General features: G+C 44.8%; 1 protein-coding gene across 1 annotated transcript in view; it reads right to left on the reverse strand.

The window, feature by feature from the left end:
- The window catches only part of Eif2ak4 (eukaryotic translation initiation factor 2 alpha kinase 4), a 94,929-nt gene that overhangs the window by 854 nt on the left and 66,437 nt on the right, over positions 1-27,638 (reverse strand). Inside the window, 16 exon segments of the mRNA XM_048459982.3 lie at positions 495-613; positions 2,498-2,542; positions 3,641-3,709; positions 4,958-5,055; positions 5,607-5,665; positions 7,147-7,259; positions 10,664-10,750; positions 12,816-12,944; positions 14,125-14,232; positions 16,065-16,199; positions 16,530-16,700; positions 19,652-19,717; positions 20,693-20,809; positions 21,782-21,950; positions 22,869-22,918; positions 26,841-26,962. Coding sequence (XP_048315939.3) covers positions 495-613; positions 2,498-2,542; positions 3,641-3,709; positions 4,958-5,055; positions 5,607-5,665; positions 7,147-7,259; positions 10,664-10,750; positions 12,816-12,944; positions 14,125-14,232; positions 16,065-16,199; positions 16,530-16,700; positions 19,652-19,717; positions 20,693-20,809; positions 21,782-21,950; positions 22,869-22,918; positions 26,841-26,962 — 1,657 coding nt within the window.

Genomic DNA, 27,638 nt, shown 5'->3' on the forward strand with positions numbered 1-27,638 from the left:
TGGGGGTAAGGTTCACGCCAGCAAGCACTGAGTTTGGATCCCTGGAACCAATATTGAAAAGCTGGGCAGAGTGGTACATGCCTGTAACTCTAGCCTTGGACAAGGTACAGATAGGCGGGTCCCTGAAGCTCATTGATACCAGTCAGTCTAACCGATCTGATGAGCTTCAGGTTCAGAGAGATAACCCTCTCTCAAAAGGAAAGGGTGATGTGTGATTGAGCAAAGTGACATAAACCTCAGGCCTCTACATGCCACACACAATCCCCACCCCTTCCATGAAGAAGCCAACGTACTTTTAGAAATATGGTACCTGGATGAACAACATAATTGGGACAGCTACGCTCAGGCCCATGGTGTTTGTTACAGGCAAGATCTTTACTATGATTCAGATCTGAGTAGAACTTATTGGCTGTCAGTCACATTTCTGAATTGCTAGACCTCAATAAGACAAACCCTTCCCTGAACTTTAACCACAGAAAACCTGTGTAACTTACTTCTTTTCCACCTTGATGTTATAAATTTCGTCACAGACGAGTTTGAGGTATCTTTGCTTTGGCAGGCGTGACAAGAGCTGCTTCACAGTTGTGTTAAATGCCTGTTCATCAGCATCCCACTAGGAGAGATCAGACCAGATATGACTGCAGAGCAGCAGGGTTACTGCCTGGCCTTTGCTGGGGGTCAGAAGAATGGGTTCTCCCTTTGAAGACTGCAGGTGTGGGGGCGTCTTAACCTTGCCACAGGTGTGCCAGAGTGCCTTTAGGTTACTGTTCCTGGGTACTTTGTGCAAGCGGAGACTGTGGCCTTTAATGTCTGCTCACTGACTAGATCACAAGTCTGCAAACTGCCACAGTGCTGGCTGCTTCCTTGTGTGGTTGACAGGGAACGATGAGACAGTCTTACTCTGGAGCACTATCTGGCCCTGAACTGAAGACCCTCCTGCTTCCAATTCTTAGCACACAGTCTATTTTATTTTTAATCCATGACTAAACAGTATGGATAGACAAAAGTTATTTGATGGGAAATGTTTTTTTAATTGATTTTTATTGAGCTCTACATTTTTCTCTGCTCCCCTCCCTGCCTCTCCCCTCCCCTTCAACCCTCTCCCAAGGTCCCCATGCTCCCAATTTACTCAGGAGATCTTGTCTTTTTCTACTTCCCATGTAGATTAGATTTATGTATTCTCTCTTAGGGTCCTCATTGTTGTCTAGGTTCTATGAGATTGTGATTTGTGGGCTGGTTTTCTTTGCTTTATGTTTAAAAAAAACACTTATGAGTGAATACATGTGATAATTGTCTTTCTGGGTCTGGATTGCCTCACTCAGAATGATGTTTTCTAGCTCCATCCATTTTCCTGTTGTGTAGTACTCCGTTGTGTAAATGTACCACATTTTCCTTATCCATTCATTCTTCAGTGGAGGGGCCTTAGGTTGTTTCCAGGTTTCCAGGTTTTAAAAATTACCTGTAGCCTGTAATCTCTGCTCCTGGGAGCCTGAGGCAGGAGGATTACTACATTTCAATGCCTGCTTGGGCTCTGTACTGGTTTTCATTAAGGACACAAACTAACCTGGAAAGAGGAACCATCAATAGAAGAATTGGCTCCAGCAAATTGACTCCTGGCACATTTACTTGAGGTGTGATTTATGTGGGAGGGCCTAGCCCACTGTGGGTGGTGCCACCCTGGGCAGGTGGGCCTAGGCTACATAAGAAAGCAAGCCAGACCATAGCTGCATTCCTCCGTTAGCCCTTCCTGGCCTGGAGTTCCTGTCTTAGCTTCCCCCACTAATGGACACTAGCCTGAAAGAAGTGATAAATGTTTCATCCCCTGCTGTTTTGGGCAGTGTTTTATCACAGCTATAGAAAACAAACCAGACAGGCTACCTGGTAAGATAGCCTGTTTTACAAAAAAGTAAAATAAAAATCACCTGTAGCTACGGTTATTTTACTAACATGGGAAACTTCAATTTTTCTTTTTTCTTTTGGTTTTTCCAGAGAGGGTTTCTCTATGTAGCTTTGGAGCCTGTCCTGGAACTCACTCTGTAGACCAGGCTGGTCTCAAACTCAACAGAGATCTGCCTGCCTCTGCCTCCCAAGTGTTGATATGAAAGGCGCGTGCCACCAAAAACTTCAAATTTTTAAAAATTGGAAAAAATGTATAGAAGTATAGGCCTGTAAAAAAAACTGACCTACATTTTTGGTGTTTTTTTTTTTTTTTTTTTAAAAACAACAGAATCTTCTATGTGATTGTGCTTCCCTAGCTGGGATGAAGGTGTGCTTGGGAAACACTTGGTACTGTGGTGAGAGCCTAGATCACACTAGTCCGCTCTGATTCTGACTCAGGAGTGCCTATAACACATACTAACAGAAAGGTTTACTGGTACTAGCTAAATTCCCAATGCTATCAGACAGACACAATTTCTAAGACAATGTAAGCCCTTTTCCCAGTTTTCCTCTGATAGGACTATAGGAGTCTCAGTGCAGAACAGTTCCCATGGCTTACCTCTAATGATAAAAACTGTAAGATTGTTTCTTTGGGTAGGTCTACCTGTTAACACACAGAAATGGATATCACTTACTAAGAACTCTTACGCAGCACTCACAGACTAGGGACTATGCTGTCATCGTGTGGATGATAAGGATCGGGTTGCTATGTATGCTGTGAGCTCCCCATCCCCATGATATGTGTGTATGCAGGCACACGTGCATGTGTGCAGGCCCAGGGCTGACACTGGAATTACTGTCAGCTGCTGTTCCATCCTCTGAGGCAGAACTGCAGTGAAATCCAGAGCTGACTGATGTGCTAGTCTGTGAGGCAGGGGCTGTGGGGTCCCGTCTCTGCCCTCTGAGGTTGTAACCTTAGGCCTCTGAAGCAGACTTTAAATGGGCTGTGAACTAACAAGGACTTGAGACTGGATTTTCAGATCTCACACCCACAACACCCCAGAGGTCAAGCTGCCACATGTGCTTAGTAAGGCCTGAATGTGAGTGTGGCCTTAAGAAAAAAGAAGGGAAAGGAAAAACACACCAACCACCTTCTTTCTTCCCTGTTCTGTCTAGTTTAGGCTGCCTGTCACATCAGGAACAGCCAGGTCTGACTCCAGATACTGGTGTGGGAGAATTGTCTGTATTCTGTCAATCATATTTTAATAAAACGCTGATTGGCCAGGCAGGCAGTATAGGCGGGAAAGCCAGACAGGAAGTAGAGGTGGAGCAAAGAGCCTGGGAGTATTGTGGAAAGCAGGAAGCTCCCTCAGCCATTCCTGTGCAGACCACTGAAGAGGCAGGATGTAAGCTGCCCCACTGAGAAAGGTACTGAGCCCTGTGGCTAACCTAGATAAGGATAATGGGGTAACATAAATTATAAAAGCTAATAAGTAGCCTGACCTAATGGGCCAATCAGTTTATAACTTATAGAGATCTCTGTGTGATTGATTTTCTCTGGGACTTGCCGGCTGTGGGTACTGGATGGGACAGATACCCCAACAAGCCAGCCCTCTTACTACAAGATACAGCTGATAGCAAAAAAAAAAAAAAAAAAAAAAAAAAAAAGGAAAAGAAATAATAAAAAAAGCCCTGAATTCTGTGGCTCCACCAGACAATGCAGACAGATGCTAGCTTCAAAGTGTTAAAGAAAGTGACTTACAGCCAAAATTTCAATTTCACTGCTTTTCTGATGTAAATTGGCAAGGGTAGTCTGAAGTCGGGTTTGTACCTAATAAGAAAATGGAGTTCAGAGCATGTTAAACCAAGCCATCTATCTTATTTCCTGTTCCAGAAAACAGCAGGGCAACAAAGCCAGGGTTAGAAAGGATTCCAATAGAACATAAAGATTTGATACACGCTGGAGGGAGTTGTTATGTTGCCCACGTGGGCCTTCCACTTGTGATCTTCCCAAGTAGCACACCACCACAGATGGTTTACAGATGCTCTTAATAGTGGGCTGTGGCAGAGGCAGGCGGAGCTCTGCTGAGTTCCAGGAGTTTAGTTTCCACTAAAGCTTTGCAGAGATGTAAACAAAAATGTAATACCTCAGAGACTTCTAAACACAAAACACCACTGTTCAAACGGAAATGATTATTATTTTTTTGAAAACAGAGTTTTCAGTGCTGGGCGGTGCACGTCTTTAATCCCAGCACTTGGGAGGCAGAGGCAGGCAAATCTCTGGAAGTTCAAGGCCAGCCTGTCCAGGACAGCTAAGGCTACACAGAAAAACCCTATTTCGAAAAACCAAGGGAAAGAAAAAACAAAACCGAAAACTCCAAACACCAACAAGACCCACAAATGCTCTCCCCTCCTGCCCCTTATGTCTGTGTCACTCCTGTCACTCACACACAACACATTGAACTTGCCATCTCTCCCATTCGTCCTTGGTTCTCTGAACTCACAGTGAACATGTGTCTAAGGTTACACACATGGCTTTAGCGCAGGCATACAGCAGACACTGAAACCATGTTCAGAATGAGAAACCCACTCTTGTGACTGCACTAAAATGCTCTTATTTAGGAGAGAAACCAGCCACTCCAGCCACCACGGGTCATCCGCCGACAGGGTTCCCTACAGTAACATCTCTGGTGGATAGATCGGCTGAATTATGGCACCAGAGATGGTCTGCTGACATCTTCAGAGCAAAAGGTTAAATAAATCTTATATTTCTTTCCTGTTGTTTTCTTCTCTGTAGCTCTTGTTAGAAAGCCAAGGACACAGGGCTGGAGAAATGGCTCAGTGGTTAAGAACACTGGCTACTCTTCCAGAGGACCCAGGTTCGGTTCCCAGCACCCACATAGTCACTCAGAAATCATCTGCAGCCGCATTTCCAGGGATCTGATGCCCTCTTTTGGCCTACAAAGGCAGGAGGCATACATGTGGTGCACAACATACATGCAGGCAAAACACACAGGCAAAATAAAACTTAGCGAAAAAGAAAAAATAAAAAAGCCAAGGAAAGGTGGATGTGATGTACCTGAATCTCATGCCGCCTCCTGGTGCTGGCTGACAGCTTTTCTGGGGATATAATACTCACGGTGGGGACTACTGTTGTTCCATGGATTTCAAACAAACCTGAGGCAGAAAGTTTCATGTTATAGCCTTTATCTGGGCCCAGTTTCTAGAACATAGTAACTATAAAGAACTCTATTAGTGTACATCCGGTTATGGTTCTAGGGGCTAGAGCATATCTGGGCCTTCTTTCATCTTTTTGAAACAGGGTTTTGTTCTATACAAATATTTATAGACCAGGCTGGCCTCAAATGGCACCCTTTGCCTCAGTCTCCTGAGCGCTAAGATTACAGGTATGTGCCACCGTATCTGGCTTGAGATACATGTCTTCAATCCCTTGTATGGAGGAAACATCTACATTTCATGTGTACGGCAAACAGGGAAATGAAGGTTAAATCACATGTATGACAGCAGTGGTCAGCCAGACTAGGATTAGAGGATATCCTGAGCCCAGGCTGCGGTAGTGCATCCAGGATGTTGGGCACAGCTCATGTAATACAACCTTGTTGTCATGTTCCTTTAAAAGTGGGAAGGTCACAGCCTTAGTTCCTGTGTGCTCAGTGCAGACAACATAGCATTATAATTAACGCTTGGATTCCAATTAGTAATTATACCTGAAGCATTAGAAAACGACCCCTTCAGAGTTTGTACAGCAAGATTATCAGAAGCTTCTCTAAAAACAAGCAAACAAACAATTAGGAAATCGTCAATAAGGCAGAAAGCAACTCAGATAAGGGTGCGCTCACAGCATGCTGCCTTTCCTATTGAATATAAAAATAGGGGCCTCTTGGTCATTAGTTGGAGGGATAAAAAACCAAAACAACAGAAAATGCTCTTAGTGATCCTTATGGTCACGAGCAAGTTAAAAAAAAAAAAAAAGAATTAGGAAGGACATGATTCAGGTCAAGAAACACCTAAGAAAACATTCTGATTCTTTCAGCTGGGTCTGAAATCCTGGTTCCATATAGGCAGCTATTTTAATGAAATGTAATGGGCTAAGTCCACACTTTTTTGTTTATTTTAAAATTTTGTTTAGTTGTACTTAGATGTGTTTATTTTATATATATGAGACTTGCCTGTATGTACGTGTATGTATCAGGTGATCAGAAGAAGGTGTTGGATACCCTGGAACTAGCTGGAGCTACGGAAAGTTGTGAGTCACCCTGTGGGTACTGGTACTTGAACCGGGTTCCTCTGCAAGAGCAAGCTTAACCACTGAGCCATCTCTTCACCCCCAAGTACTTTTAGTTTTAATGATTGTACTTAGATAAATTAATATATAGGTGACTGAGTCATGTGTACATGAGCTCTTTCCCCAAAACCTATTATTAATGTATCTGTTGATTTGCACAGATAAAAACTGCCAAGAGTCTCACACTAAACAGACTGAGGGCAGACAGATGCTGACTTTTTAAAATGATTTTTAAAAACTGTGAAAATACTGCTATGGTTTGAAATAATTTAAATGTGTTTCTAAAAGTTCATGTGCTGGCAGTTTGGTCCCCAGAGTGGAGATATCGGGGTGGGGGGGCTATTAGATAATATTAAGTCACAGAAGCATGGCTTTGGCAGAGATTAACGATGGTTTTATGGAGTAAGTTCTCACAAATTCAGGTTGTTACGCAACGTTTGTCTTCTTCTGCCTGTGGCTGTTTACATTTCTTCATCTCTGTGTATTAGGGCACAGAGGGGGCTTTGCCAGAAGATAAATAGATGGGGCTGCTCAAGTTTGACTTTTGGAACAAATTATCAGCTAAATTACTTTTATTTTTCCTTTCTTTCTTTCTTTTTTTTCTTTTTGGTTTTTCGAGACAAGGTTTCTCTGTATAGTCCTGGCTGTCCTGGAACTCACTCTGTAGACAGGGTGGCCTTGAACTCACAGAGATCTGCCTGCCTCCCTCCCAAGTGCTGGGATTAAAGGTGTGTGCCACCATGTTATAAATACTACCATTTTGTTATAAAAAGAAGAAACATAATACAGAAAAGCAAAAATTCAAGCAAGATATGACAAGTCTTAGTCAAGTGACATAATTAAAATGTCAATTGAATTATTCAGAAGCACCAGAATTCTGATTCATCTGTCTCTCAAGAGAATCAACTTTAAATTTATGTAGAGTCTGTGCATAAGTCTTCTGGGATTTTGTTCTAAGTTACCTGACACTCCTTTCGTCACTGACTTTGGTCCTCAGTTTCTGCATGACGTGATCCACAAGATCAGATTCCAGCACACGCTTCTCTGTTTGTCTCTCCTTCTCAAAGGACTTGACCTCGGAAAGAACGGAACAGTTATCATTTGGAGGTTTCTGATGCCAAAAGGGGAGCTCATGCCCTAGGGAGGTGACTGGGTTTGTGGTCAGTGGGTCTTAACTGGGGTGATTTTGCTCTCTGGAGGGCATTTAGCAATGATTTTTTTAAAAAATAGCACTTTAAAAAATGTTATTTTATATATTTTGTGTGTATATGTGTATGCATATGGGTGCATGCATGCCATGGTGTGTGTGTGGTAGTCAGAACAACTTGCAGGAGTGGAGTCTCCCTTTATCATGTGAGTCCTGGAGATGGAACCTAGGCTTGACTGACAGGGGTGTTCCAGCATCCTGACATAGACCATTACAAGGTCAAGGTCAGAGATGAAGCAGTGATGAACCATATGGCTCCAAACGTTGAAAGTGTTGTTGCCGAGATACATTGGTTTGTTCAGGAATAGTTAGAGATGACAGAATTAAAACAAGAAATGGCCATGACAGCCATTCCCATATTCCTACATTATTCTCTTAAACATCCCGTCAGTCACCAGGGTGTGTCAGATGTCAGCTCTGCCTTCCTTTATAAACCAGACCCTCCCGTCTCATGTTCACAGTGCCGCCCTTTCACACTAACTTCTGGCCAGTGCCACCTGATGCAACTGTCCCATTGTTTTCAGTTCCCCTACTCTACCCAATAACATCCCTGCAAATAAACATTTTTCAAATTTAATTCTGACGTGCCCTTTATCCAGACTTCTACTGGCTTCCCACTGGCTACTACACCACATCCAAACTCCTTGATTTAGCTATGACCATTCTTGCCCGCTGAAATAAGTAGCCTTCATCCAAAATAGACTGCTGGGTGTAGTGGCACCCGTCCTTGGGCAAGTCAGAGCGGCAGCTGTCTACTCAAGATGCTCGGAGGATGGGGCCCTCAGAAGGGCGAGAGAGTTTACCTCTAGACATCCACCTCTCACCCCATCCACATGTACCCTGTCCCAGCTGCGCATGAGTGTGTAGATGGTGGGCTGGGACGGGGACTGTGGAGAAGCAGCTGTCAGGAGCTGTCATTGCTGCAGCTGCCTTTGAGTCACCCATGCTTTTGTAAGTAATCTCAATCTCACTGCTTCACCAAGCTGGACTTGGATAAAATAGTTTACTTATCCTCTCTGGGGTATGTGGCTACTTCTGCACAACTCCTTGGGAAAAGTAAAAGTCACACATTGGATGGAATCAGAATATTCTCTCTCTCTCTCTCTTTTTTTTTTTTTTTCGAGACAAGTTCTCTGTGTAACAGTCCTGACTGTCCTGGAGCTCTCTCTGTAGTAAATGTGTAAAAGTCACACACTGGATGGAATCAGAATATTCTCTCTCTCTCTCTCTCTCTCGTTTTTTTTTTTCGAGACAAGTTCTCTGTGTAACAGTCCTGACTGTCCTGGAGCTCTCTCTGTAGACCAGGCTGGCTTTGAACTCAGAGAGATCCGCCTGACTCTGCCTGAGTGCTGGGATTAAACACATATGCCACCACCGCCCAGCCAAAATCAGAATATTTCTAAAGATGTGTCCCTATCTTTGAGACAGCCTACTACTAACACCATGTGACTTTTGCTATGCCCTCTGAGTAAAAGGCCCTTCAGCACACACCTATCGCCTGCAATCTGTGTGTCTAGAAACCCCACTACCTACCTGCTACCACCTTCTAGGCTGGGAATGTTTTTTGTAGGATGCTGATTAGCATTTCCTTGCTCATAATCATGCAAAAAAGTCAATGTTCCCCATCAAATTATATTTGCACATCCATGTTTATTACTGCCATAAGAACAACAGCTAAGAAAGGGAACCAGCAGAGGTTCCATGTCACTATCAGTGGATGAGGATAACGTGGTACATAACACACAAAGACGTTTTTTCAGCTGTAGTGGAAATAAAATCATGGTATTTGCAAGAAGATGGGTGCAACTGGCAATTATGACGTTAAGCAAAATGAGCCAGATACAGACAAATGCTGTGTGTGTTCTTTTATGTGGAATCTAGAGGAGTGTGTGTGTGTGTGTACACTCAGGCTCACAAATAGACGGAATCACAAAGTAAGACAGATCTTAGTGGGTGTGGAAAAGGTAATGGAATCCAAATGACATGAAACCAAAAGGAAGGACCTGGAAGAAGGAAGGGGACCAGAAAGAAGAGGGTAGGCTGGGTAGAAGGGACAAGAATAAAACCAAGTGCAATGGCAGGTATGTATGAAAATGCCACTTGGAAACCTAGCATTTGTATGTTAGTTTAATAATAAAATGATGTGTGAAATTAAATATGCTATGTTAAAATGAAGAAAGGGAAGACGCAAATTACTAGTATCAGGAGCCAAAGAGGGCTCCCTGCAGAACTAAGAGAGAGTGGAAAAAACAAGAAAAAACCAGGGAATACCTGAGATGGTCACAGTGAAACTAGGATGGAAAAGATAAAGTTCCCAGCTCATCCTGAGAGAGGCGGCTCAGTTGCTATAGATGTAGGCTGGCATGGGTTTTGTTCACTTGTTTTATGTTTTAAGTATGTCTATGCTATTTATGTGTGTGCAGGTAGTGCACATGAGTGCAGATTGCCTACGGAGGCTGGAGGTGTTGGATCCTCTTGGAGTTGGAGTTACAGGTGGTTGAGTCCTGATGTGGGTGCTGGGAATCAAACCCAGGACCTCTGAAAGGGTGTTCTTACCACTGAGCCGCCTTTCCAGCCTGGCCCGTGTGGTTTTGTAATGATCATACCACATATCTGTGGTGCAATTCTCATTATAGTTGTATACAAAATCCTACAGAAAACACAAGTCCAACTCATATATAAGACTCTGCTATCAAAACCTGACAATATTGCAAGAGAACGAGGGATAAAAAGGTCAATTTTTTTACCTTTACAAATAGTATTTAAAAGGAGTCATGAGGTGGTAGGTTTATGGACACTTTTAGTCAGGTACATCAAAGTCAGACTGTGTAGGACGAATCCAGAAGACACGCTGGTAACAGGCTCAGCTCTCCTCAGAAAAGAGCTGGCTCAGTGGCTCAGCACACTGGCTGTTTTTGCAGAGGGCCTGGGTTTGATTTCCATGTGACAGCTCATTACCATCTGTAACTCTAGTTCTAGGGGGATCTGATGCCCTCTTCTGACCTCCATGGGCACTGTACACATACATGGAGGCAAAACACCCATACATGCAAAATAATAAGTTTAAAAAAAAAGTCTGATATTATTTACTTTTTTCAGGAAGACGACCAGGCATGCTAGCGAGAGTTCAGAGTCAGAAAGAAGGGAGAGCATACTTTCCAACACTTCAAGGCAACATACTTTGGGGGAAATGCTAGCTGATTTCCCAGTGGTCTCACCTAGGCAAGGCAAGTATTTGGCCCCGAGACACATCTCCAGCTCACTATCTTTACCTTAACATGGCTTCCTTCTTTATCAGAGACCAGGGCCACATAGGTGATTTCATGATGTCTGCAGTACTCCTGTAACTCTTCTTGGGACTGAAACAAACAGTGAGACAAATGAACACAGTGTGCCTGGACCCCCTTCCACTTGTATTCCCAAAGTGAATTACTAAATATGCTGACTTCAGGGGACAGGAATGTTAGGGAAGAGGAGCACAGAATTCCAGGAAGGAATTCTTTTGTGCTTTCCCTTTCATGGGAAAACTTTCATGATTGTTTTGAAGGACATCAAACAAGTAATGTAGTTGTGACAGGAAGAGATTTTTAGTGGCTTCAAGTCTTAACAAAAGGTGCCAAGAACTGTAACATACACAGCCTTTTAGGAAAGTAGAGGAGTCAGGAAACCATAGAAGGCAGAAAGCAGAATTAAGCTGGGTATTATGGTTCTTGCCTGTAACCTCAGCACTCAGGAGTCTAAAAACAAGAGGATGGTCTATCCCCTAAGAACCTGGCTCACAAAACAGAAATAAAGCAACAGAATACTTTTCTAACATGAAAAAACAATTGATGCTTTTTCTATCACATGATTAAAAACCGATGCTTAGCATTCTGACAGCAGCTTTTATATGAACACACACAGCAGCTGCAGAAGGCTCACAGTCAGAGACTTGGCCTGTCTGTGTTCCTGGTCATTGCTGAGTCCTGGGGTGCCATTAGTGTGGATAATCTAGAAGCACCCCTCCCTCCATGATCTGTCTGTGATAGTGCAGACACTGGGTATCTGAAGCTCCCACCCCCAATTCTGAAGGGCAGGCGGTGTCTGGGGTGCCACTTTCCTCACCTCCACACCCATGGCAGGAGGAGGTCTGCAGACTTAGACACACCAAGCCTAGAGCAGAGCGCCTGCCCTCTGTAGGGAGCTAGCCATGGCCCCATGCAGATGTCCACATCCTAGTCCCTGGCACCTGCCAGTGATTGCCCTGGGCCATCTCAGGCTGAGACTGGCAGAGGTGAGGACAGGAGCCTCAGGGAAGAAGCCGCCACACTGCTGAGTTTAAAAGGGAGGGAGGGCAAGGAACAGATCCATCCCTAGGGTCCTGCCAATATTAACCGGGCTCCCAACTTCCAGGAAATTAAGCAAACAAAACCACTAAGCCCCTGGGTTTGTGGTCATCTGTTATAGGAGAAACCAGAAGTTAATGGAGAGAGTTAACTGTTTGATAGACTCTGGGTGTACACTCTGGCAGGCATGTCCAAGTTTTTTTTTTCTTTTTGAATGTAATGTATTTAATCTTTATGTGTATGTCTTTGTGTATGTATGCCTACATGTGTATAGGTACCTGCGGAGGCTAGAAGGGGTTGGATCCCTGGAGCTGGAGTTACTTGCTGATGTAAACCACTTGACATGGGTGCTGGGAACAGAACTTGGGTCTTCTGGAAGAGCAGCAAGGGCTGCTAATCACTGAGGCCTCTCTCCAGCCCCTATGTCCAACCTTCTGACAGTGGAGTTAGATAGACTCCCGAGAGGTAGGCAGATATGGGAAAGGCAACACAAATAGGGAACACAAAAGATAATAAAGATAGCAAGCGTCCAGCTTCTTTCTTACTGTCATGACCTGAGACAAAGACCTAACAGTATGGCCTGCTGTCAGCAGACTGCGCTAACAAGTCCAAGGCTAGACCAGGACACAGTTTTCCAAAGTTTTGGGCCTATCAGCTTCCCTGTCTTTGTTTAAACTGACCAACCCTAAATAAGGGGACAAAGACTACTCAAAGACCCTTCAAACTCCCAGCTCTCAAGGAGACTGGACTTGAGGCTCCAAAACCCGCCTCTGCACAGTTGAGGGTCTCTCTATGTGCCTTGCTGTGTCTGAGATTTTCCCTCCTGCTTACTGTTGTGCTCGAGATTTTTTTCTTGCCTTTAATTCTTTGCCAATTGAGACCCCGAGACAGTACCAGTATCAACTACAAAGCTCACCCTTGAGAACCTCACCACTGAGCCATAAGTAAGAAGCAACAACAAAAATCTCAGTGTTGTAAATAGACTTAGGATTTGGCTGGCCCTATGGTTCAGGTGGCCTTGGGCTGACGTGCCTGTGAAGGGTTGATCTGTCCTCATCCTACAACATTTACACTTCACTCACAGCCTTCTGTCCCTTACCTGTGACCAGTCATACATGATCTCCGCAGTGATTCCCGCTGTCCAGAGTTTCTGGGTTAGGTTGATGGCCCTGGACATGGACATCTGGCCGACGCTGACGACCAGGAGGTCACAGGAACTTACTGTAACCTGATAAGAAACAGCAGTTACCCAGGGGACACTGCAGCTGTGGGAGAGCAGCACCCTGAGACTGTGCAGAGCTGGCTTTGGTTTAAGATGACATCGAGAAAACAAGACAGTTAAAAGAACTTTACGTTTGTCTTTTAACAGACATTTCAGCTTCCTTCACCATAGGAAGGTACAGTCCTTCCCCTCTCTGGGAAAATGGATCTCGCCTGAAATGGGGAAAGCCATTTCTTAGCTTTATAGACTATAGCTGGATTTTTGATCAAGTGCATTGACAAAAATGTGTTAGGAGCCAGACTATTTTATCTATACAGTGTATTACAGATGTGGAGAGAGGCAGGAGAGGTGCCTGGATCAGCAGCAGCCAGAGAGCAGGGGACAAGTGCTGAGATTGAAGGACCACACAACTCTTAGGCTGGATCACAAGGCCATTTCCAAAACACGCAGGCCACAGCTGCCACATTTTCCTCAAGTCATAGAGTCATCAGAGATGGGTTTTTCTATACTAATGAAATAACTGACAGGAGTAGGAGTTGGTGGGGGGTTGACCCTTGGGCAGACTAAGGCAGGCAGGATAAAGGGTGGGGCTATCAGACACAGCCCCAGTGCCTGGGAGAAGAAGGGGCTAAGTGGATCACTGTTGACATAATCAGCTCTGCTATGCAGTGAAGCCTCCACAAACCCACAAAGGTTCAGAGTGCTCCGCAGTAGAGGAAGGAGGCTCTGGGAGGGCAGCCTGTGGATCCCCAGAGGATGGTGCTCAGAAGGCAAAGCTTGGTGTGCCTTCCTGAAGAGCCCACACCGTGTCCTCATCTCCGCACTTTAATATCCTTTATATTAACCTGGTCAGCAGTGTTTCCCTGAGTTCTGTCACCTGCTCTAATTAATGGTTGAACCCAAGGAGGAGGTGATAGGACACTGAGCCACAGTGAGTCAGGTGACAGACAAAGCAAATGGGGCTTCTGTCTGGCACTGGAAGTGGAGGGGTAGACTTGGGGACCAAGCTCTCTTAGTCGATGTGTTCTGCCATTGCCACCATGTGAGTGGCTAGAGTCACAAGGGAAGGGAACCACGTCCAGCTCATGTCTGCGGCTGTGATAGTCCTCATTGCGAGTGAGAGTGTAACTGGGGAGGCCGAGCAGTGGCGATGTCTCAAAGCATGCTGGGAAGCAGCAGGACTTACAGGCTCTTCCATGTTGAGGACAGCAGCAAAAATCTTGTCTATGGCTATGCTGACACCCACAGCAGTAGGGACTGGCCCCAGAGCCTGTGGGCCTCTGAACTTGGGGATCTGTGGATAGACCAGAGGGCTGGTTATGAAATAGGCAAATATGTTGTGGGGAAAGCAATAGTAAAATAGCAAGCTCTCAAAAGCCTGGCATGAGGGTGCATGCCTATAATCCTAGCATTTGGGGACAGAGACAGGAGGAGGATCAAGGGTTCAAGGCCAGCCTTGGGTACAGAGAGAGTCTGAGGCCAGCCTGGGCTGCATGAGATGTTGTATACAAACAAACAAACAAACAAAAAAGCTCCCACAAACAAAACAAAAAACCCAACAACTTCCCCTGTAAATAAAACCAAGTTTTGTGTCAGTAATTAAAGAATTCAACAACAACAACAAAAACACGGGGTATGTGTGTACAGAGAATTGAGCATGCGTTCAAATTTAGGAAAATATTAACGAGTATTTTGTCTAGATCCAAATGGTTCACTGTGCTAGCTGCTAGCTCCATGTGGCTACCAAGTATCAGAAATCCCCAAGTTGACATGTGCTGTGTGTGTAAAGTACATGCTTGCTGCAGAGACTCAGAATGATTAAAACCAAATTTTAGAAGTTTCAGTACTTGTTGAAATAGTACTTGGGATATAACAGGCTAAATAAAACTGTCGATAGAATTAACCATGTCCCCCTTTCTTTGGTTTTTCAAGACAGGCTTTCTCTGTGTAGCCCTGGCTGTTCTGGAACTTGCTCTGTAGACCAGGCTGGCCTCAAACACAGAGATCCACCTGCTTCTGCCTCCCGAGCACTGGGATTAAAGGCATGGGCTAGTATCACCCAGTTACCAATCTATTTATTAGTTAACATCACACATGGTAGGTTCTGGGCTGTGATAGAGTAGATGTGTATCTCTCTGCTGTTTCTGAGCACACTGAGAACCCTGACCATCATAGAGCATCAAGTGAGAAGCCTTCGAGTGTGTAATGACTGTGGCGGGGGCTCTGGAGGTCTACATGATGGAACAGCGCAGAGAACTCAGCGTGCCCATGACAGTCTACAGTCTGTGCTAAGTGATTTGCGTCAGGGAAGGAAATGTGTAAAGGGTCTCGGAGATCTATTCATAAAATCTTTGCAGTTTCCAATAAGCCTCAAATTATTTATTATTACTATTATTTTGTAGTGTGTGTATCTGTGGAGGTCAGAGGACAACTCTGTGCAGTCAGATCTCTCCTTCCAACTCTAAGGGGATTCCAAGGGTAGAACTCAGGTCACCAGGCCACCATAGCAAGACCTCTACCCATCTTACTGCCCTGTTGGTATTTTATTGGCATATATTCATTGTACCTAGTACTGTATTTCCTAAGAACATTCCATACAACTATATATTACATTTTGATCATTCTCCCCACTCCCTATTTCCTCCCACTCTCTCTTTTGCCTCCCTTCTTCATATAGTTTTTGTTTTTTAAAGACAGAGTTTCATGTAGTCAGTCCATGGTAGCTTGAGCTTGCTGTGTAGCTGAGTCTGGCTTTGAGCTCCCGCCGCTCCCGCTGCTCCCGCTGCTCCCGCTCCTCCAGCATCACATCCTAACCGCTGTCACTACATTCTGCTTTGTTTTTATGAGACATCTCTGCCTGGCCTGGAACTTGCTATGTAGCTCAGGTTGGTCTTGAATTTGCAGCAATCCTCCTGCCTCTGGCACCCAAGTGCTGGGATTCTATGTGTACACTGCCATACTTAGCTCCATGGTGCATTCAGTATTCCTAGACAAATGCTAAGAGGGACTTGATAGGATTTACTGGTTTACCTTTTTGCATCATAGTGAAAAGAATTCAAAATAGTGAGCCGAAGAAGAGCTGGAAGTGAGCCAGAGCTAGTCAACACACAAAGGGCAAGCGCTCACCAGTAGGTCATATCTGCCGCCAGCTGCGAGGATCTCAGGCACGACCCTCTGCCTGCGTCTGCTGAAAGCCAGGAACTGGAAGATGATGCCAGTGTGCTGCTGCACCTTGTAAACCAAACCGAGGTTGATGGAGACCTGTGGAGGGAAGGACAACCCACGCAGGTCAGAAGCGTCAGTTGTGGAATGTGGACTACAACATTCAATTATTCTGCATGGATGAAAACCTTTGGAAAGATTCGGCAAGAGCTGTTTACTAGTGCCTGCTAAGCTCTCTGACAATAACTCCCTCCCTGAGGCACACACCAGTGTGGGTGTGTGACAGAAACAGCGACTCTTGCAAAGAAATCCCAAGCCGAGTTTTTACGGAAAAATACAACACTGGCATTAGGGAAATAAAACCCACCCTCCCTGGAGTCACTATGAACACTGCAGGCCCGCATTGCTGGCAAAGAACAGCTGTCAAACCTGTAACTTCACGCCCAGTTTCTTCAGCAGCCCGACAACTTCCTCCAGATCTTTCAAGCCATACTTCACCAGCTGGGCAACACCTGTTTTCTGTTTTATTAGTGAGTTTATTGTTGGCATTAGGTCTTGCAAATCCCCCTTCTGCTCGATGAACTTGTAGAGTCGACACAGCTGGAAAGTAAAGAGGCCCAGTCAGCTGCTGCTCTGCAGAAGGGGATAGTGTGCACAGTTCTTCCACAAGCTGGGGACACATGGAACCTGCGTAGCCCCAAAAGCGGGGACTTTGGGGTCAGGTAATCCCAGACTTTGCTACAATCCTAAAGATTATCCTTTTCCCCCCAGAGTCCAGTTTGAAGCAGCTCAGAGAAAAGTGAGGCACACAGCCCACTCATCCAGTGATGAGCACGGGCCAGGGAGCCTCGTGCATCTTCCTCTTTGGTAAACCTTATTCCCCGTTCCTTCCTCACCCTCATTCCCATTACCACAGGGGCACAGACGGGATGGGCAGGCCAGACTTGTACAGATATTCACAGAGTTAGCTAGAAATTCTCTCTGCTCCCTTCGCTTGAATCATCCCCACTGGAAGCCTGGGGCTGCCTCCTCCTGCAACCTCCTCCAAAGCCTTTGTCCCTTAAGCTCATGGTAGATGCTGGATGCACACTATTTCTGTCATTGTCTGATCCTGAGAAGATCAGTGCTGGGGATGGTGGGCTGTGGCTGACCATAGTGCCCAGCACGCAGCAGAAGGAAGGGGGAGTAACTATGGATGCAGTGCTAGAGAGAAAGCAACCAGGAGCCGAGCTAGAAATTAGAACAAAAGTATAGCTATGCCAAACCCAGGAGCTGAATGATGACTCACTTAGTGTAGTCAGTTAAGCATAAGTCATGTGTACTTTAAATCCCAAAGAGTTTGTTTCTTTCCCTTTTTGAGACAGGGTCTCACTTTATAGCCCTGGAACTCCTTATGCAGACCTGGCTTCACACTCACAGAGATCTGCTCTGACTCGCGACTCTCCCTTCTGAATGCTAGGATTAAAAGTATGTGCCATTTTGCCTGGTCAAGTGTTTCTCTTGTAATTTGCTTACTAAGTTAAAGATAAAAAAAAATTAAATACAAAATCATGAATTTGACTTTTTCCTTCCCGGGGCTGGCAGTGAACCCCTTAAGAACCTGCCAGGAGCAATGGAGACTTTGCACACATGTGAATCTGGACGGATCTCAGTGTCTCTTGGGTTTCAGGATGTCACTGTGAATTAAGACTGGGCAGGAAGCTGGCACCTGTCCTGCGGTGCTGCTCCCCTCTCTGATGCACCTGGAACACCATTTGAAAATAACAAAGTCTTCAATGTCATTATTAGATCCCTTTTTTTTTCTTTTAAAATTATTCAAATACATTTCTTGCTCAGCATCATCAAAGAAAACCTGACATTTTAGCAACGGTATTTGACATCTGTGAGACATTTTCAAATGTGGCATTACCTCAAAGAACCTTCTGGGAATGGAGTCACTGATCTGAATGGTTTCTCCTGGGTACTGTCTACTCTTGGAACCATGTCTGCACAAAGGAGCTGGCTGTGGGCATGTTTAGGGGATGTGTAAACATGTTCTTCATGCTGAACCTTAGGCCACAGGTCACTAATGTCTCCTCCAATAGTAAGTAGTGAAGGTTTAACATGGCTCATTTCTAAGCTCTGAGTCCTATGCATCTCATTTACTTTCTATTCTGGTTAGTTTTGTCAAATTGCTACAAACTGGAATCACCTGGAAAGAGGGACCCCCTCAGTCGAAGAATCGCCTCTATCAGGCTGAGCAAGCAAGTCATGGGGTGCCAGCCAGTAGGCAGGGTTCTCTGCTCCACCCATCCTGACTTCATGGACGTGTGAGCCAGATAAGCCCTTTTCTCCTCAGGTTGTTTGTGGTCTTTGGTGTTCACCTTGGTAAGAGAAAGCGAACTAGTACACCTCCTCTAAATGAAAGGGGGCTGTTTCTGTCAACCATGGTCTGTGGGTGCCCTGTGAAAGTTGTTTCAAAGAGATGAGGGTAGATCCGTGTTGTGAAGATCCCCCTCATTCTTCTATGTTCAGGCATGTGCCAGCCGTACAGTAGGTGTCTGGAGGAGTGAGCGGCTCTACCTGGCTCACCTGCACTCATATTTTAGCCTACAGAGTCTGTGGATTTTGCTGTCACCATAGGATCATGTCATGAAGTTTCAGACGAAGGGCTGTAAAGATTCTGGGAAAGTTTTTTATTTCTTATTTTTTATTTATTTTTATTTCTTGAGACGGGGTTTTTCTGTGTCCCCCTGGCTATCCCAGAACTTGCTCTGCAGACCAGGCTGGCCTCTAACTAGTGCCTCTGCTCCGGCGTGCTGGGAATAAAGGTGTGCACCACCGCCCACAGTTGCTTCTGGGAAAGTTTTAAAGATAAAACAGGCTTTTCTTGGGGCTGGGACTGCAGTTTAGTGGGAGAGTGTGATTGCCTAGCATGTGTGAGACCCTAGGTTGAATGCTTAACACTGCAAAAGAAAATTAAAACCACCCTTTCCTTATATAAACACGGAGGAAAACAGATGGATTAATGGACATGGTAGAGATACAGCTAGACTGCTTACCATTCAAGAGTCACCTCTTGCTCGCTGGATCAAACAGAGGGTTTTAGAGGTAGGAATTAATTTTCCAGAAAAGTAAGAGCTCCAGTTCAGCTCTGAAGAGTAGACGACCTGGGGTGAGCACAGGAGTATCTAGAAGGATTTACAGAAATCTGTGCCCTAGTTCCACATGACCTCTTTCAGAAGCGGGCAGCTTGGTGCTGGGCCTGCTCAGCAGGAGGCTGTGCCAAGCACAGGCTTTACAAGGGCAATGAAAGAAGGGGCCCGGTGATAAGAAGGGGAGGACAGTCAGCACGTGGAGGGCACACGCAGAGGGCACTCTGATCACAGCGCTCATTTCTCTCTTCTGATCTCAGCGGTTGCCATGGCACCAACACTGGGTGGAGGGGGGTAAGCTGCATCTGTGCGCAGCAGATGTGTGGTGCTTGCTACCTCACTGCCACAGAAATTTGGTGACATTTTGTGACATGTGACTGTTATGTGATGGCAGTCACACCATCAGAAGGTACTTACGCTGTTAGAGGACAATGACAGGTTACAGAATTTAGCTTCCACCTCTCTCCTTGTCAGCTTCTCGGTCTGATGGAGAACAAAAGGGGACAGTGAAAGAGACCTAGTTCCTGGGGGCAGAGGCAGCTTCTGTGAACCCAAGCTCCGTCTGCGCTATATAGTGAGACCCTGTCTCAAAAAACAACAAAACAAAACAGAAAAACCCAAAAACAAAAAGAATGGACTACGACCCTCCCTCCCCAGTGTAGCATGAGGGGGTCGGCCTGTTGGGGTTTCTGTCCCGTCCGGTACCCCACAACTGGCAACTCCCAACGAAAATCAATCACAGGACTCCATAAGGTTATAAACTGATTGGCCCACTAGGTCAGGCTACTTATTAGTTCTTACAACTTTTGTTACCCCATTATCCTTATCTACATTAGCCCATGGCTCCGTACCTTTCTCAGCTGGGCAAGTTACATGCTGTCTCTTCGGTGGTCTGCACAGGAGTGGCTGAGGGAGCTTTCTCCTCCCTAGCCTTATCCTATTCTCATTGCCCCACCTCTACTTCCTGTCTGGTTGACCCGCCTATACTTCCTGCCTGGCCAATCAGCGTTTTATTAAAATACATGATTGACAGAATACAGATAATTCTCCCGCACCACCCCAGCCCCAGGGGAGGGAGTCAGTGCCCAGCTGCATTCTGCTGCACCCAGCACCGCCAAACAGCAGCAGAACTTGGGAGGAAGAAACAATCTCCAGAAAACAGACAGCAAAGCTGGACTCTTGAAGTCAGTCTGCCAGATGAGTGAAACACTGGCCAGGACATTCATGTATTAAAAAGTAACAAGAATGAATGTCACAATTCATTCTGCATTAGCCACAGATTGTCCACACTGTCACCTCCCCCACAGACATACGATTAGAAATAAAATAGATTGTGACCACATCTGGTTCTGCTGCATCAGAGCAATGCAGAGAGGAGGTGAAGTTCTCAGTGTAGTTTACGGTTGCAGGAGTCAGAGGATAATATGGGCTAGTATTGTCATCAGAGCAAGTGCTTACCACAGCATCATACAGGATGACGTAGACCTGACTCAGCTTATCCTCTGGGATCCCACAGTGTAGCAGAATTGCCTTCAGTAACATTGTATGGTTCAAGTAAATGCTGTAATTTCTTTCCTAGGATATAGAGAAAAATGCGATTATTTCATTATAAAAGCAAACAGATATGTGGGCCTGAATCTGAAATCCAGTAATTAATTTATTATCCTAATCCCACAGAAGGGCTAAAATGTAGCATCTTCTCTCCAGGTTTAATTTTCATAACTATTATCTTCACAGTGTTATAGTGGAAGGCTGTAACACTTTTGTAATATGCACAAAAATACACTGGCTGATCTTTAACTATATTACAGAGCCTAAAAGCGCTCATGCAGACTGCCAGCAAGGAGTTAGTTCAGGGAAAACTGACTTGCAAGCGGAGGGTGGTTAAGGTTATCGTTACTCTTGGCCACAGTGGTCAGTTAATGAGTTCTTACGGGTGTGCTGAGACAACCGAAGAGGTGGCCCAGGGGCTCAACCTTGAACAAGCACGCTGTGCTTGGAGAAAAAAATTCAAGCGCGCACATGGCTGTCTCATGTCAAGAGATGTGAGGGTTGAGACTAAAAGGTGATCAGCCAGCCAACCCTGAGGGGCTTCCTGGGGAAAAGGGGTCAAACCATGGCTGGATGAAGACCTTCTGACACATGGACATCAGTGGCCAACATTGGGGGATGGCAGGGACTGTGGGGAGGGCAGGCAAGCAGTCTCCATCACTGAGGGAAGAGAACTGTTGAGGAGACACACGTGCCGGGAGTTACAGACAAGATGGAGGAGGAACACCGGGGGTTCTGACCAGAGGGAGCATCACGGGAAGCTTAGCCTCATTCCTGAGTTTCGCAAGAATGAGTAGAGAAACAACATTCACCCCACCCCCAACCAATCAGTTCCATCAGGGTAGAGGTGAGAATCTAAGATGAAGCTCGAAACATCATCGTCAAACCCTTCGCCATTGGCTTCAGAAAAGCTGTGATCTGCTCCAGCGGCTGTGGATTCCCCACCACATTTATGGACAAAGGCAAGCGGCACCACGTTAAAACACAGAAAGGAACCTGAAGGGCGGGAAACTCCTGGATGATTTCATAGATGGTGTAGATGGTTTCGGCAGTGGGCAGGGAGCTGTTGGTGGTAGACGTGACGATGTCAAAGGCACATTCCAGGAGCTCTTTGGGATGAAATCGGTCTAACTTGCGAGGTCTGAATACCCGCTCTATGCAATATCTGGAGGAAGAAACAGGCTTTTTCAGGTTGCTAGTTACTGGAAACACATATGTACGAGGAATTGCTGAGCATAAGAAATCAAATTAAAGATGGAAAAAAAAATCCATGTTGTACTCAGTGGTTCAAAGCCAGATTTGAACCAGACCAGCTTTTCCTCACAATCTACAGCCCAGGTTCCCTACACTGTTACATGTTTTTGTTGTTATTGTTTTTGTCTGAAAGAGAAAAGTTACACCAATTTTACCTTAAGTGATGGCCTTCAACACAGAACCACCCACACTTTCTGGCTGACATAGGTAACTGCAAACTTACAGCACTCAGGGAGCTGTGGTTTCACTTGACAAAAGAAGCTGGGAAGAGGTGTCAGCCTCACTGACAGCAATGCCGCTCAGACTAATGAAGATCCCAGAGTTTGACCCCTGCAGTATCAGAGTGGGCACAGAACCTGTCCCTGCTGCCAAGCGCCTGTGTCTCAGCACTGGGTGCTCTTGCTGCGTTACCTCACTCTCTACATGCAGTGTCTGTTCTGTCACCTGCACAAGGACCTTCCCGAAGCCACTGGCCATCTGTCCTTCCAATTAAACCTTAAAAGGAGCCGTCTGAGATCAAGAATAGCCAGATTCTTTTCCCCAACGACCATTTGAAAACATCACTAGTTATGTTGCCCGGGGACACATAGAAAGTGCAGAATAGGCAGCAGGCCCATTTGGTGACCTGACTGCTTCATTTCTTCTGAAGATAAGATGTCTGGTGACATTCTAGTCATCTGAGGACAAAGGGGTCCTGGGGCTGGGCTCCCCGACACATGCTGCTCAATACTTCACCCTCAGAATTCTTTCAGTTTCAGAATGAAAAAACCCCACTCTTCCCTGATTTCTTTCCCATGTCTACCACGTGCAGGAGAGTCATGTGACTTACCGTTTTAAATTCAGTATGTTATTTCTTGCCACGTATCTTGCAAAAGGGACCTGAAAGAAGAAAGTTTTAAAGACTCGTGTCAGGAGGGGACAACTACTCTATTCTTTTAGTTTACTGGGATAGAACCCACACATTGTTTTAAGGTATACAACTCAGAGGTTTTGGGGTAATCACTAACAGTAAACCCGCTTAACAGTGAGGTCAGAACGACTGCATCTACAACAGCAGCTCCGGAAGACTGCTGCCCAGTGATCTTCCAGCCAGTACACTCAGTGACATCAGCACAAAGATGAAATAGCCTGTTGATGCACTTCTTTAAAACTACACTCTGACCTTTAAGTGGCACCCAGTGGTACCCTGAGAGCACTCATCTCTGACATGGTCATGAGTCCTTCAGCAGCCGTAGACTCTACTGCTAGACTCTAGTCACTGTGGCATTTCTGTAGCTTTGGGGCCTGTCCTGGAACTAGCTCTTGTAGACCATGCTGGCCTCAAAGTTATAGATATCTGCCTGCCTCTGTCCCCAAGTGCTGGGATTAAAGATGTGCACCACCACCGCCAGGCAGAAAAACTATTTTTTTGTTGTTGTTGAAAACATACTTATTTTATTATGCCCATTTGTAATCTGTATAGGTTATTGGCTACCTGTGATTTTTTTAAGATGTAGTTTAGGGGCTAGAGATTCAGTTTAGTGGGTGAAAAGGCTTGCCATCTGCACTGGCTAGCTTTTATGTCAGTGGACATAAGTTACGGCCACCTGGGAAGAAAAAATATCATTTGAGGAAATGCTTCCATAAGACTGTCCTACAGACAAGTATATGGGTCATTTTCTTGATTGATGATTGATGTGGGAGGGCCCAGCCCACTGTGGGTAATGCTCCCATGGGTTGGTGGTCCTGGGTGCAATAAAAAAGCAGGCTGAACAAGTCGCTGGGTAAGCCGGTAAGCAGCACTTTTCCATGGCCTCCGCATCAGCTCCTGCCTCCAGGTTCCTGCCCTGACTTCCTTTCATGATAGACTGTGATGTGAAAGTGTGAGATGAAATGAACCCTTTCCTTCCTAAGCTGCTTTTGGTCATGGTGTTTTATCAAAGCAATAGAAACCCTAAGACACCATGTAAACCTAATGACCTGGGATTGAATCCCAGAATTCATGCTAGAAGGACAGAACCAACTCCCAGAAGTTGTCTCCTAGTCTCTATAGACATATTCCTACATATTTTCCTTTCTCTCTCTCACATTCTAATACAGTTTTTAAAAATTCTCATTATTATAGTAAAAATGAGTACTATCTCTTAGGGTGAATTTCCTGAGTTCCATATCAGTCTCTTAGAGGAAATTCTTACAAACTACCGACACATAATCAAACCGGTGTTAGACTTCCCAAAGAGATGTGACAGTATATATATATATATATATATATATATATATATATATATATATATATATTTTTTTTTTTTTTTTTTTTTTTTTCTGAGACAGGGTTTCTCTATACCTTTGGTGCCTGTCCTGGAACTAGCTCTGGTAGACTAGGTTGGCCTTGAACTCACAATGATGCGGATAGGATTAAAGGATAGGATTAAAAGCATGTGCCACTGCTGCCTGGCTTGTGACAGTATTCTTAATGTGCCAGAATACAGAAATGGCCTCTCTTACTTTTTGCCTTTGCCTATCAGTATATGGAAAAGGAGGCTAACTACCTGCCCTTACCAATCCACTAGTAACCAGAGAGTAAGAAATCAGCTGTAAGCACAATTATGTGACTTCTGTACTTTTACTCTTTAATAGAGCCCAAACGGTGATAGGCTGTTCATTCACCTCTATCAAAAAATAATTCCAAACTACTTTACTTAAAAGGGAAATAAAGGTCCAAAGTATAGAAGGAAGGGCCGAGAGTATAGTTCATCGGATTCTCATAATTAAGCCCTGAGCGCTACTCTGAGTGTGACCCACCATAAGCATGTGCACAGGGCTCTTGGTCTCTGCTCCCCTCACCCACATACACATGATAATTTGGAAGGAATTTCTTTTTACATCATAAAAACAAGAGGTTTTTTTTGCAATAAGCTATAAAAATAGACATAAAAAAGAAAAGCAAAGAAGTCTTGGTTGTATTCCTCCTTCTAGGAAAGTAGGTAGAAATTCTGAGGTCCTTCTTGACACCTTACATTTTGGAAAGGCCAAGACAAGCTGGTGTGCATGGTGACTCGCACATGTGTAAAAGTGTGCTCTTCTCACATATATACCAAGTGCATGCGACACACACAGCACCTCATGAACACACAAGTTCCTTTCAGTTTTAGAAACCTTTATAACAAAAGTGGAATTTTAGAGTTCCTTTGTATTTAGTTCTTAAGCTATCAATATAGTTTGGACATGTTTACAGATAAGATATAGTTATATATATACACATATATATGTACATATGTATTTTACCTTACATATATGAGTACTTAATGTATAGACAATTTAATTCTACTTTTTAAATACTTTATTTTACATGTATGTCCCTGAATGTACATGCAGGTAGCATGTGCACGCATGTGCCTGCAGAGGTCAGGACAGAGTGATAGTCGCCCTGGAACTGGAGCTACAGGCAGCTGTGAACATCCATGTGGATGCTGGGAACTGAATCTGGGCCCCTGGCAAGAGCAGTAAGCGCTCTTAACCCCTGAGCCATCTCTCCAGTCCCTCTAATTTGTCTCAGGTGAGTCTCAACACATAATATGGATGAGCCTCAAACTTATAATTCTCCTGCTTTAATCTCCAAGTGCTGAGATTACAGGCGTAGGCTGCCATGACCAGCTAAATTTTTTAAATAGCTTAATATTTCTAATATTGATGACATACATTTAACCATTCTCTTATAGACAAACATGATCGGTTTCAATTTCTTTTAACACTCATTTACTATGTTATTAAAACAACAAAAACTCTTAAAGTATATTGCCATTTCATAGAATATGGAATGTGTGTCAGAAATTTAAAATTTTTGGGGTCAGTGGTTAAGAGCACTTTCTGCTCTTCAGAGCACCTGAGTTCTGTTCTCAGTACCCAAGATGGATTGCTCACAATTGCTTGTAACTCCAGGTCCAGGGGCTCTAACGCCCTCTTCTGGCCTCTGTACACACTTACATAGATATACACACAAACATTTAAAAAGTTTTAAAAATGATTCATTAGTTTCCATTACTTCTCTAAACACTTAGCAATTAATATTCTCATTGGCAATCTTCCTGAATCCTCGTCATCTCTGAATAACATAAACATTTCTGCAGTCTACTGAGTAAAGGTAAGCACGTGTGCACAGTCACATACGTCTGGGTATGTCCTCAGCACCCTTTGGAAGTTTATCAGTGTTATTCATTTCCCCTCTGTGCATTGCCTGGTTATAGGCTTTCTTTATGTCTCTATTTGTATTTTTAAAATGCTTTGGTACTGAGGATGGAACCCAGAGCACTGCACATGCTAAGTGCACACTCCCCTTCCTGTTTTTATTTGTAAATGCCTTCTGTACATTAGGGATGGAGCCCTGTCTGTCATGCTCACCGCACGTTTTCCTCATGTCACCGTGCAGTTACCAGTGCGTTGTTAGCAGTCAAGGCAAGAGTGAAAGACTACGGCTGTTGCTGGTTAAGGGAGCCCCAGGGGTCACATGAAAAAGAACACGGGCAGAAGTCAGCACACCCAGTTAGCTGCTGCATTAACTGCTCTGAATAGTAACATTTCGAGATTCTACTGAAGATCTAGCTGAGAAGAAAATAATCCCTACATTCAATTGTCTGAGTTGAGGTTACCTTGTTATAAGGCTACCCTGTCGACTTTAGCATCCGCAATACAGGCTCAAACATTTACTGAACTCTAATGTGTTTTTACTCTGATTATTTTCTCCTATAGTGCGGGGTGTCTGGAAGGGGCAATTTTTTAACACAGCAGATATGGCACCCAGGTTGTCAGGAGCATCCTGGCTCACCCGCAAGTCGAAAGGAAGCATCACCAGCATGCCACTGTGGTCCATGAACACAGCGGCTTCATTGTGCTCATATATTTGCCTGTTTCGGGGAAGCAGCAACGGGGTACACAGCTGGACAGCTCCTACACCAAAATACAGAAAAAGTAACTGAACCTCGGGTTCTTACGCTTCTTCAGAAACAACCGCGAATGCACACAAACCCCAGGTCACTGAACGCCCATCGCCAATGTTCCCTCAGTTTTCCAAATGGAGAACTGAGTTAGGGCTAAGTCTGCCAATTTAGCCACATTTTAGACCCCACAAGCCAACTGTATTTAGTAGCAAGGCTGGAACAGTCAAACCCGTTTCTCCTCAGTCAGCAGAGCTATGGAAACAAACTTCACATGTCAGATATATATCCAATATATCTGGATATTAATATGCAGCTATACTGAAATCCACCAGTAGTAGGTGTGATCTTTTTCCCCTTTCCTTAAAACAGGGCCTCACTATATTGCCTCACCTACCCTCTTGCCTTAGCCGCTGTGTGCTGAGATTTCAGGTGTGTACAACCATACCTGGCCTTCCTTTCTCTTCTTTCGTGTGTGTGTGTGTGTGTGTGGTAGCCATGTGGTTTGTGTTGGTATGTGCACACACACACAGTTTGTACATTAGGTGTGCACTTATGCTGGAGGTTGATGGCGGGGTGTTCCTCAATTGCCCTTCACTCTTTTGTGAGCTCCTCTCACTGAGTCTGGCGCTTATTGACTGAGGTGGCTGTCTGGCCACTGAGCTTTAGGGATCCTCCTGCCTCTGTGG

Source organism: Myodes glareolus, chromosome 10, assembly GCF_982192425.1.
Source record: "Myodes glareolus chromosome 10, mMyoGla1.1, whole genome shotgun sequence".
Classification (NCBI taxonomy): domain Eukaryota; kingdom Metazoa; phylum Chordata; class Mammalia; order Rodentia; family Cricetidae; genus Myodes; species Myodes glareolus.